General features: G+C 36.6%; 1 protein-coding gene across 1 annotated transcript in view; it reads left to right on the top strand.

Annotated features, from left to right (window-relative positions):
* The window catches only part of LOC136034943 (uncharacterized), a gene marked incomplete in the record, with an annotated part of 120,632 nt that overhangs the window by 46,303 nt on the left and 61,447 nt on the right, over positions 1–12,882 (top strand). Inside the window, 2 exon segments of the mRNA XM_065716481.1 lie at positions 4,136–4,305; positions 5,788–5,942. Coding sequence (XP_065572553.1) covers positions 4,136–4,305; positions 5,788–5,942 — 325 coding nt within the window.

Below are 12,882 nucleotides of genomic sequence, written 5' to 3'. Positions count from 1 at the left end.
TCCCCAAATGCATCCGATCAAAATTTTCAGATAACCAGTTTGCTTGAAATAGTCAAACGGTCAGATTGCAAAATATTTGCGGTCAACATAACCTCCCCAGAGCCCAGGGGAAAGGTTGTAACTTATGCCCTGGGGCATATAAGGCTTTTATGCCCTTATATGCCCCATGGAGGATTATGCTTTTAGAAGGAGTGATCGTATAATTTTCGGAGGGGACTCAAATGATTAGAAATAAGTTCTAATTCCCTGTTTAAGTGTCAAAAGTCATCCGATGGCAACTAGCCCCTCCCCTGACCAACCCTTGTAAGGGGCTCATTTGATTGCAATTTAGAATTTCTAGTGCCCTTTTTAAGAGTCAAAGGTGATCGGAGGGCAAATAATCCCCCCCAGGGTCTTTTTCTCCAAATCAAACTGATCAAAATTTTGAGATAGCCATTTTGTTAAAAATAGTTTCAAGATCAAATAACAAAAAATTCCGGGGTCGATACAACCCCCAAGAGCCTGGGAACAAGTGTTGCAAGCTATGCTCCGGTGGTACATTAGTTTTTTATGTAAGGAGTGGTCGTATAAACTTCAGAGGTGGCTCATTTGATGGGAAATTGAAAGTTCTAGTCACTTTTTTAAACGTCAAAGTGATCAGAGGGTATCTACCCCCCCCCCCCCCCCTTCCCCACCACACCCTCTTTTCCCCAAACGCATCCGATCAAAATTTTGAAATAGTAATTTTGTTTGAAATAGTCGAACGACCAAATGACAAAAACTTACCGTTTCCCTAACGGTAAAAGCATAAGGTGTACTGCGTATTTGGCGAGTTACTAAAACGAATTATATTAAAAATATTTTCTTTTGATATTATTACAACATTGAAAGTAAATTGAAAATTGCAGTGAAAGAAGGCCAGGATTTACCAAGAGGCCCACTAGGCCCTGCGGCTTTCACTTCCCTGAAGTTTTGGGTATTTCCCCAAAAATCTTGCAAGAACGGAGCGGCATAAACGCTTGGGTCTAGAAGCGTAAAAGCTTTAAATCGGGCCCTGAGTAAAACAAAACCCTGATCTGGCGAGGTTTTATAAATTAATATCATTATATATCAAATATTTAGTTTTATTAGTTCATGCCAAGGCTGTTAATTTCTTTTGGATGAAATATTATTTGAAATAGAGAATTTTGAAAAACTTGAAACTTTGACAATCAAAAATGAACAGAAATTAATTAAAAATATACTTTTCGAAAAAGAAGTTTTCAAAAGAAAACTAAAGGCCATATTAGCCTTCAGATCAGAAGAAATAGAAACGTTCAATCACTCAAGCTCAAAACGACCAGGCATTACTATTAAAGAATAAATGAAACCCAAAACGAACAGAAATGAAATAAACAGTCATAGCAAACGAACATACAATATGTACTAACATAAATGAACAAATGAATCCTAAAACAAGTAAAGCTTAAATTGAATATGCAAATCAAGTGTAAAACGAAAAATTTATTTTGCTTTTGAAGTATAAATGAAACCCACAGCAAACAGAAATTAAATAAACAATCATAGAAAACAAACATACAATATGTACTAATATAAATGAATAAGTGAATCTTAAAACGAGTGAAACTTCAATTTAATATGCAAATCAAGCTTGAAGCGAACAAAATCACCACAAAGAAGAGTTTTGGTTTTGCCTCCTCTCACTGTAAAAGTCGCAGTAGGTAAAAACCTACTGCGACACTGGCGCTTTACTGAAAACAAGATGTGTATTGGACAGTCTTGAAAAGTACAAATAAAAAAACTGTATATTTGATATATAATGATATTAATAGTGGAAAAAATATCAATTAATTTTCATTACAGCGTTTTCAATACTGTAATAACTGGAAAAGTAAATATTTATAACATAATTCGTTTTCAGGGAAGCGCCAATGACGCACTAGGCTTTCGACTTTTACAGTTAGGGAAGGGTACAAAACCCAAACTATTATTTGTAGTGATGTTTGTTTGTTTCAAGATTACATATTCAATGTAAGTTTCACTCATTTTAAGATTTATTTTTTCATTTATAGTAGTACCTATAGTATGTTTGTTTGCGATAATTGTATATTTAATTTCTGTTTGTTGTGGATTTCATTTATTCTTTAATAGTAGTTTCTGGTCCTTTTGACTTTAAGTTATTGAAGGTTTCTATTTCTCCTGATCTTAACTTTAATATGGCCTTTACTTTTCTTTGGAAAACTTCTTTTTCGGAAAGTTTTTTTTTACTAATATAGATAAATAATGATAAAAATGGGTAAATATATGCCATTTTTGCATTTGATGTGTCGCTGTTTTAATATGCGAGATTCGTATCTTTTGAAAAAGGTGAGCTAACGGTTTTTTTTTTCGAATTTCCACTGTCACAGGATCGAAATTTTCTTATGACCTAATTTAAACCAGTTTATCGGCATGGGGTCTTCCAACTAAATGGAACCACATCTCACCCTTCTTAGCATTCTCCATCTGTTTTGAGACAGTTGCTCTCTGGATGTCTTCTCAGTTTGTGAGGATATATCTTCAGACCCCGAAGGTAACGTGATGTATCACCTTGTAGTATTTTCTCTTGTGAAAGCACAATGTGTGCAAATATATCCTAATAAACAGGCAAACACTTGAGTAGGCAATCACCCGGGTTTCCGTTAAAGGACTATGGACAATTTTTTAAAAGTTTCCCACAATTACCCAAAGGAAATGCAACATCATGGATAAATCTATCGATATATATAAAAATAAGTTGTTTGTTTGTGTGTCTGTCTGTCGACTGACGTCATTAGGATTGAGCTGTATGTCGTCATGAAGTTAGTTGTCATCATGTTTGTTATGACAACGTCATGTTTGTAAACTGATGAAATTACAGACCGGGACACCGGGACACAAATGACGACCAGGACTCCGGGACACAGGGAATATAAATGACGACCGGGACACTCAAAGAGAAATTACAGACTGGGACACCGGGACACAAATAACGACAGGGACACAGGGAATATAAATCTATCTATATTCACAGACGGGACACAGGGACACGACTACAATGGCGCGTAACGACTTACGCGCGCGGGGGGGGCTTGGGGGGCGCCCCCACCAACTAGGTGTTGGGGTGGCGCGAAGCGCCACCCCAACAGCTAGTCCATAAAAATGTTCGGTGAAAATAGATGGCGCTGTTCTTTCTCTTGCCTTTTTTAACGCATAGATTCACACCTCTGGGCACTTAACATGTTTTATCTTGAACGAGACAGCAGTGGGCTTGAGTTCACTACGTTTTCAGGAAGACCATTTGGTTTTGAGTGATAGCACCGGATAAAGCTGCTCTTTATCCGTTATCTTTCATACCCTTATCTTTAAGGGGAAATTCAAATGCAGTAATTCAGTTAGTTGATTCTAAGGTCAGACACGGTGATTCAAAGGTATGCAGACTGTGTCAATCAGTGGAATCTCGTGTTTTTTTACCTTGAAAAACTATTAGTTTGGAAAGTAAAATTTGCCAGAAAGATTTTGTATATCGGGGAATTCGTTTTCTGTATTTTTAGGGTTCCAGAGTGGAGGGTTGATGGGGGCAAAAGTTGGGTTGGTTTAGCACATCTGGATTGCAATATTTGTTTAGTTGTTGGACATTGAATAACTCGCGTACATTGAATAACTAACCTTGTTAAACTAGACACCAACAGTGCATGAAATTATATTATAACATATTATATAATATTATATTATATTATATATATATATATATTATATATATTATATTATATATTATATATATATATATATATATATATATATATATATATATATATATATATATATATATATATATATATATATATATATATATATATATATATTATATATATATTATATATATTATATTATATATATTATATATTATATTATATTATAATATATTATATTATATTATATAATTATATTGAGAAAACTGGAAAGAGTTTTGCATGGATCTTCTCTCTTCTAATGTCTGTCTGTGTAAATGTATTCTACCGAAAAAGAAAAGACGCAAGAATATTGCTTAAAATAGTGTTTTTTGGTTTCTATAACATCTTAAGGCTTTTAACTCTTGTCTCTGTACCTTTTTAATTGATTATTGTTTCCTTCTTAGGTTTGTAATGGATAAGACAACGATGAAACTAGCAAAAGTCCTTGTGGTCCCTGCTACTCATAAAAATGTTACTAAACCTGTGTCGCTTCTAAAAAAGTCTCCATACAGAAACCTTGTTTGCCTTGAGGATGTATCCACGCAATCAGAAGATGAAGAAGAGGTACCTAGAAGTAAGTAGACAGCTTCAAGTGAGGTATTTTCAAAAAATTTAAGTGTGGGGGGGGCTGGGTAAACCATGGTTTTTGCGCTGAATGTGAATCTTAAACATTTAAAATGTCGCCCATGGACATAGTTGGCCAATCTTTTTTTTTTTTTTTTTTTTTTTTTTAGAAAATTAACCAGGTTTCGTTTATTTTCACGAAATTTATGATCATGAAATTTCGTTTCATTAAATAAAAGACTTCGAAAATATCTGTTAAAATCATATTTTTAATTCGTGTCTTCTGGCTCTACTATCAAAACTTCTACACTCGCTCTTTAACCTATTTGTCCCGTTTTAGTAATAAAAATGAGCTTTTAATGTAATAGCCCTTAACCAGTCAGATCGATTATTTCTCTATTCAAGTTGTAGGTAAGGCATTATGAAGATTATGGCTACTCAATTTACGCTGGGGTTCTGAAACTCTCTTGGCACCGCTTTACAATATCATAGTATACAACGTATACTAATGCGCTATTGTCTATCACGAAATAGTTTGGATTTACTGAAAAAAATAAGAGGGGGGATTGCCGTCCCCACTCATACTCATGCTAAGGCCAGATTTTAATTTGTGCTTTAATGCAGAAGAGATATATTTTGAAGCGCTGATTTTTCGTAGGAAAAAGCTTATTTAATTTGCTGAAAAAGAGCGAAAAACATTGATCTGAAAAATGAAAATATTTATAACAGTTAATTTTGCTTAATCTTTTTTTAAAGACACTCGTTTTGTATAAGTTGTTTGTATTCTAGCCTGTGCATTCTAATGTAAAGGAAATCGTTAGCTAAGTGAAACTTTCATAAACATCAAGCGGTAATATTTTAAGCAATCAATTTTATTGTGGATCAAGTCGAAAGAACACATATCTTTGACGAGAGTTGAAGATGGAAGGGGGAAGGGGTAGGGTAGCAGCTCTACTTTTGTTTGTTGTAATTGTGCGTCATCTTATATTCAACTATATTCTTTACTGTAATTTATGACCCTTTCATGTTTGAATTCTTATATGAATTAATTGGTGATCGTTGTGTTTTAATTTTGCTCTTAGATTTCGTTGTATAAAAACTTTTTTTTTCATTTTGCTAAACCCCACTTCCAGCCAAATGGCTTAACACTTGACACTGGGGGCTCTGAATATTTCGCTAGTGCTGCTTCAGAATATCCGAAATTCGGCTAGTTTAGCAAATGTTTCCTTACTAAAGACTTATAGTTGACTAAATTAAAGATTTGATGTGGCGTCAAACGTCATTTAGTCCCTGTTTTACTAGCTTTTTTTCCCCATTTTATTTCTTCACAGGTAAACATTTTATGAAGCATTGACACTAAGCGAAAAATCAGGATCGTTAGTTATAATTAATCGCTTACATGAATTACGCTTTCAAAAAGATTTACAAAAAGAAATTTATATGATTTACATGATATTGCAAGAAGGTATAAAGTTTGCTCTTACCCCGTCAGGTCGAAGGACTTTTTCACCTAGGAAGCAGAGGTTAAAAGCACTTCTGAAAGATGACCAGGCTGTTCTAAGCATCAAAATTCGTAACCCAGAAGGTAAAACTACTGAAACGTCCCAGGAAAATAGAAACTGTAAGCAGATAAATCAACAACTTCAGGTATGAAACTCTACATTTTAGCATATAATTGTCTGTAGTTTGGTAGTTTTATCTCCTTCTTGGATGTAGGCACTTTTGCAGAAGGGGGTAAGGGCCTTTGAAATGTTCGCTGAACTTCTAACCCAAAACGTTCAGTTTTTCCCACGCTTTTCGTTTAATTTGCCTGTTGTTGCTTTTTTTTAGGGGTGCAGGGGGTGACTTACTTTCTTCTTCTTTTTTTCAAATATATGATTATCTCTGAGTTAAACTTTTAAGAACATGCATGCTCGTTTCTGAGATTTTCTGGCAAAACTATCGAACTGGTTTAAAACAAAGCTTTGGTTTAAATTTTTTCCCGCGGTTTTGCGCTTTTTTTGTATCTTGTTTTGCCAGGAGTATGTGGCTTGCCAGGATTAATAGGGCCTACACTGAACTTGAAACTACCGAATCAGATCCTACAGCCGTCCTTTAAAGTGTAAAACAAAATTGTTGGTTTAGAACTTGTTGTTTAAAACGACTGTCAAAATGATCTTTAAACCATTGGTGGATTTCGAAGGTTTGACAGAACGTGGGAGGGCTTCTGGCCTCGGTGTGCTGAAAAGCTGGCATGAGATTGCGACATATGGGAGTCAACCACGTTGAGTCTTCTAGATGCCGAATGACGCGTCAGCGTCTGATCCCGCAGCAAGTCCAAGTAAGTAACTAAGCTTGCGTAAAGTCACTGATATTCAGTAAATTATAAATTTTAAAGAGTTAATGCTCGCTGATTTTGCACATTATTTTTCTCTTTATCTCCTTGAAAAAAAAAAAAAAAAATTGGTCTTCTCTATTTGAGAGTCAATTTTGTCTCTTCTGACAATGAAAAGTGTTTTAGTAATCGATAAAATTATCCTCTCTAAAACTAATCAATGCCAATGAAAACCATGAAGAACATGTGAAGAAAATCAGTTGCAATAAGCTATAGTAAGAAATCCTTAAGTCAAAGTACTATGGACAGTGAAGATGAAATTTGATTGTTTGAACTGGTTAAGTGTAAATTTCATCAACCATTTATATCTTAAAAAATAATTTAAAATCGGGCATTCGATTTTTATCAAAGAAGATCTGCATGTGAAGTTATACAATTTTTATGGCACTTAGTATTTACTAAGTGACATATAGCGATCGCAATTTCTGTCGGTCTGTTGGTCTGTCTGTCCCGGTTTTGCTAGTTTGGCCCCTTCCAGATAAGCTAGGACGATGAAATTTGGCAGGCATCTCAGGGACCAGACCAAATAAAATTAGAAACAGTCGGTTCCCTGATTCGACCATCTGGGGGGGGGGCGATTAATTCGGAAAAATTAGAAAAAATGAGGTATTTTTAACTCACGAACTGGTGATCGGATCTTAATGAAATTTAATATTTGGAAGGATATTGTGTCTCAGAGCTCTCATTTAAAATCCTGACTGGATCCGGTGACATTGGGGGGAGTTGAGGGGGAAACCTGAAATCTTGGAAAACGCTTAGAATGGAGGTATCGGGATGAAACTTGGCGGCAAAAATAAGCACAAGTCCTAGATATGTGATTGATATAATCGGAACGGATCCGCTGTCTTTGGGGGAGTTGGAGGCAAGGGTTAATTCTGAGAAATTAGAAAAATAAGGTATTTTTATCTTACGAAGGAGTGATCGGATCTTAATGAAATTTGATATTTAGTAGGACCTCGTAACTCAGATCTCTTATTTTGAATCCTGACCGGATCAAGTGTCATTGGAGGGAGTTAGGGGGAAACCGGAAATTTTGGAAAGCGCTTAGAGTGGAGAGGATCGGGACGACAATTGGTGGGAAAAATAAGCACAAGTCCTAAATACGTGATTAACATAACCGAAACCGATCCGCTTTCTTTGGAGGAATTGGGGGGGGGGTTAATTCGTAAAAATTAGAAAAAGTGAGGTAAATAATGATGAAGACCACACTGCCTTTCCATAATAGAAATACAGAAGAGAGAATAATGAGGACTTTTTCCCAAGACAGTGAACGAACAAAATCTATTTGAATATTTCGGCCCTATATCTACGGCCCTTAGATACAGGCCCTATAAAGACGGCCCTTAGATATAGGGCTGAAATATTCAAATAGGTTTTGTTCGTTCACTGTCTTGGGAAAAAAGTCCTCATTATTCTCTCTTCTGTATTTTGAAAAAATGAGGTATTTTTAACTTACGAAATACTACTACTACTACTAATAACTCACTGCAGCACCAAGCCGCCTGAGGCCAACACAGCTACGCACACTCCTCCTCCAACCTAATCTTTTCAAGGCCTCCCTCTTTACACCCTCCCAGGAAGTTCCCATTTCCTTCAAATCTTTATTTATGACACCTTCCCAACTCAGACAAGGACGACCTGCTTTCCGTGTAGCCCGAGACGGTTGGCCAAAAAGTACAATCTTTACCAATCTGTCATCCTTCATCCGCAGAACGACTTTTCAGAACTCAACCTTTCTTTAATTATAGCCCTAGAAAGCGGGATTGAACCACATTTTTCGTACAACCTACTGTTTGAAATAGGGTCAGTCAGCCAGGTACTCAGAAAAATCCGTAGGCAATTTCTCTGGAAAACATCTAGTTTTTCATGTGCTTGTCGGAGCGCCCATGCTTCAGAGCCATATTTGACCACTGTCATCACTGTAGTTTCCAATATTCTAATCTTGGTTTGCAGACTTATCTTTCTATTCTTCGAAACTTTTTTTTAACTGTGAAAAAACACCCTGGGCCTTAGCTATTCTACTTTTAACATCTTCACTGCTCCCACCGTCTTTACTAATAATACTACCAAGGTAAATGAAGCTACCAACCTGATCAATCTTTTTGTTACCCAGTGTCACCTTTTCAGAGTGATCAGATCTTAGTGAAATTTAATATTTAGAAGGATCTTGTGCTTTAGAGCTTAAATCCCGAACAGATCCGGTGACACTGGGGGGAGTTCGAGAGGGAAACTGGAAGTCTTGGAAAGCGTTAAAATTGAGGTATCTTTATCTTACGAATGGGTGATCAGATCTTAAAGAAACTTGATATGTAGAAAGATCTTATGTCTCAGATGCTCTATTTTCAATTCTAATCAGATCTGGGGTAATAGGGGGGTGGAGGGGTAAACAGATATCTTGGAAACCGCAAATCCCGGAAAACGCTTAGAGTGGAGAGATCGGGACGAAACTTGATGGGAAAAATAAGCACAAGTTATATATACGTGATTCGGCCATCTGATTTCCCCGATTCAACCATCTGGAAGGCTGGAGGGAGAGGAAAAAGTGGAAAAATGAGGTATCTTTAACTTACGAATGATTGATCGGATTTTAATGAAATTTGATATTTAGAAGAACCTCGTGTTTCAGAGCTCTCATTTTAAATCCTGACCGTATACGGTGATATTGGGGGGAGTTGGAGGGGGAAACGGGAAATCTTGGAAAACGCTTAGAGTGGAGAGATCGGGATGAAACTTGGTGGGGAGAATAAGAACAAGTCCTAGATACGTGATTGACATAAGCAGACTGAATCTGACCTCTTTGGGGGAGTTGGGGGGGTGTTAATTCGAAAAAATTAGAAAAATTTAGGTATTTTTAACTTACGAACGGGTGACCGGATCGTAATTAAATTTTATATTTAGAAGGAACTTGTGTCTCAGAGCTCCAATTTTAAATCCCGAACAGATCTGGTAGAATTAGGGGGAGTTGTGGGGACCGGAAACCTTGGAAAACTCTTAGAGTGGGAAGACCGGGATGTAACTTGGTGAGTAGAATAAGCAAAAGTCGTATACGCGTGATTGATGTAACCGTACTGGATCAGCTTTCTTTGGGGAAGTCAGGGGGTCCAGTGATTTGGCGAGTTTGGTGCTTCTGGACGTGCTAGGACAATGAAAATTGGTAGATGTGTCAGGGACCTGCACAAATTGACTTGATAAAGTCGTTTTCCTGAATTCGACCATCTGGGATGCTTGAGGGAGAGGAAAAATTAGAAAAAATGAGGTATTTTTTACATATGAATGGGTGATCGGATCTTAATGAATTTTGACATTTAGGAGGACCTTTTGTCTCAGAGCTCTTATTTTAAATCCCGACCGGCATTAAGTCTCTGATTTTCCTTTTAAATCAATCCATTGATTCTTAGAATTTTGCTAGAGCTCATGTCATATTAGCTCTTGGCACTGGGCTCTTCTGACCTCGTCACACGTGCCTTATGAGCTCTTAGCTCTTCTTCTTAGTAGTGGTTGCCTAGGTGGGTGAAAAATCAGCCAAAACATATGGCGCCAAACAGCTTAAAAGTGTTTAGGTTTCCTCTGTCTTTGGCAATCAAGAAATTGTTCTGAATTTATACAAGAAAGCTCTGAATTTATGCAAACGAATATTATTGTCAAATTTAGCTAGTTAGTTTTGCTGCTTATTTTCATGGTTGGGCGTGGCAACACTAGCAGAATTGTGGTACTGTCCTAAAATCTTCATAATTTTCAGAAATAAAATCAAAAGAAAATTCTATGAGATTGTGGTTTTTAGGTATGAGTAGACCTAAGGTGGGTGTAGGGATAAAAAAAATGTTTTGATTTTGATTTTCTTGGCACAATGTAGCATGCCCTAACCTCTCCATCAGCGACATTGATTACGCAGACGACATTATATTGCTGTAGAACCATATAGACTAAGCACAGGCCATGCTATGCAATGCTGCTGTCAATGTGGTTCCGTTTGGTCTGAAGAATAGCGAGGAAAAAGCTAAAATTATAACAAACTCTGGAATGTAATGGAAATGGGTGTTTTTTCAATAATACCTGCAAAGAAGCTGTCGATTAATTTAAGTATCTGGGATATCTCGTTTATATTTCCAGTGGTTGCAGTAAGGAAGTGCAGAGAAGAATATTTTCAATATCTGCTCAACTAAGAAAACATCTATGGAGACAGAGAGATATAGTATTGAAGACAATAATCAAGACTTACGAGGCATCTGTCCGCTTTGTGCTCCTTTACTGATGTCAGACTTGACCCCTTCAAAGCCACGGATGTCCGTGCTATCATCGCGTTTTATCATTCTTCTTTGAGATGAATCCTTGGTAATTCCCATCGAGATAGTCACTAATACCCAAATTAGACTGCGTTGTCACCATAAGGGCAAGATTTGAGTACTGATTAGAAAACGGCGCCTAACCTGGTTTGGCTATATTTATCAAAAAACTACATGATACTCTGACTAAACAGGCACTAACATGAAAACCCCTCACAAATTGGAAGGAAAGGCGTGGTGGGCAAGGAAAGTCCTGGGTCAATACAATAAAGGCAGAACTAGAGCCAGTTAGTGGCTTCTGTCGGCACGGTCGTAGAGGGGACAAAACTTGACTCGAAATTTCTATACCTCTCACAATTAATCAAGCGGCACAATGCTCAACTATTTGTCTCTTCATTGCGCCAGGAAAAGCTAGCACATACGAAATTTTTCAAGCTTCAATCATTGCCATTTTCTTAGCAATTCGATGCCGAAAAAAGCTACCTATGTTTTTGCTCTTCAAAGATAATATTTACTAATATTGCAAAATAGTGTGCTTATGAAATTACAGCTAAGTAGCCTTATAAATGGGAATGGAATTTATTATATATTAAGTTTTGAGCGTTTTTAAGCTGAATTATTTAAGTTTGAGAGTAATATTGAATATTTTTAATACTGATATACGAAAAAACTTATCGCGTAGGATTTAGCTTTTTCAATCTCACTCAACACGTGGTTTGATGACTTGGCCAAATGATATTTTTGTCTTCGTTGGTCCAAATTTTACAAATGTAAAATTTGTGCCAAAATAACGCTACCTTTTCTGTGAAAAAATCAGCTTTTTTAGCTTTTGTACAAAATTTCGAACTCATCTCCCTATTGAATAGGAGCAAAACCGCATAATTGCGTCTTGTTTTAAAGACGGGAAGATTTTAAAATTTCTATGAGTTAAAACTGCCCCATGTCCTACATGCCAGAGCCCCCCCCCAAAAAAAAAACAACCACATAACCCATGGATAATCATTCGCGTACACAATTACACGCAATTTTGATAACTAATTTATCAGAAGAAAAAGCAAAAGAAACCAAGCGTATCAGAGAACGTAATCAGATTCAGCGTATCAGAGAACCCTACTATAGAAGTTTCAAGCTCCTATCTACAAAAATGTGGATTTTTTTTGTCAGAAGACAGATCACGGATGCGTGTTTTTTTCCCATGGGTGAACGTATCGATCCAGTGGTCCCGCAATGTCGCTAGAGGGCTCATTCTCACGGCAATTAAAATTTCTAGTGCCCTTTTTAAGTGGCCTCCTCCCATGCTATTTTTTTCCCAAAGTCACCGGATCAAAATTCTGAGATAGCCATTTTATTCAACATAGTCGAAAAACCTAATGATTATGTCTCTCGGGATGACTTAATCCCCCACAGTCCCTGGGGAAGGGGCTGCAAGTTACAAACTTTGATCATTATTTACATATAGTAAGGGTTATTGGGAAGTGTATAGACGTTTCCAGGGGGACTTTTTCGTGTTGAGGGGGGAGGTGGGTTAGGGGAGGGCGTTACGTGGGAGGATCTTTCCATGGAGGAATTTATCAGGAGTTTTTTTTTTACTGTTTGAAAAAGTAGAGTTGAAAGAAAGCGTCAAACTTTAGGGTAAAGAGCGGGGCATTGAGGAGGGAGTCGCCCCTTTCATATACGAAGTAATTTCTATTTGTTTTAAGTTTTAATGTCGCTTCCTACTTTCAGTTAAAACAACTTGTTTTTTTTATTTAATCTCATATAGAAACGACTTGACTTTTTTTTTATAACCTGATTTTTAACGTCATATAACTCAATTCTTATAATCAACTATGCAACCATAGACATCTTCCATCTTCTTATCATTATATTTGCTTTAAATTTTATAATTGTGTCAAAACATTGTAAGTTATTCTATAGCTTTTAAAAAGAA

This window comes from Artemia franciscana, chromosome 13, assembly GCF_032884065.1.
Source record: "Artemia franciscana chromosome 13, ASM3288406v1, whole genome shotgun sequence".
Classification (NCBI taxonomy): domain Eukaryota; kingdom Metazoa; phylum Arthropoda; class Branchiopoda; order Anostraca; family Artemiidae; genus Artemia; species Artemia franciscana.
This window is presented reverse-complemented; position numbering and strand designations above follow the sequence as displayed.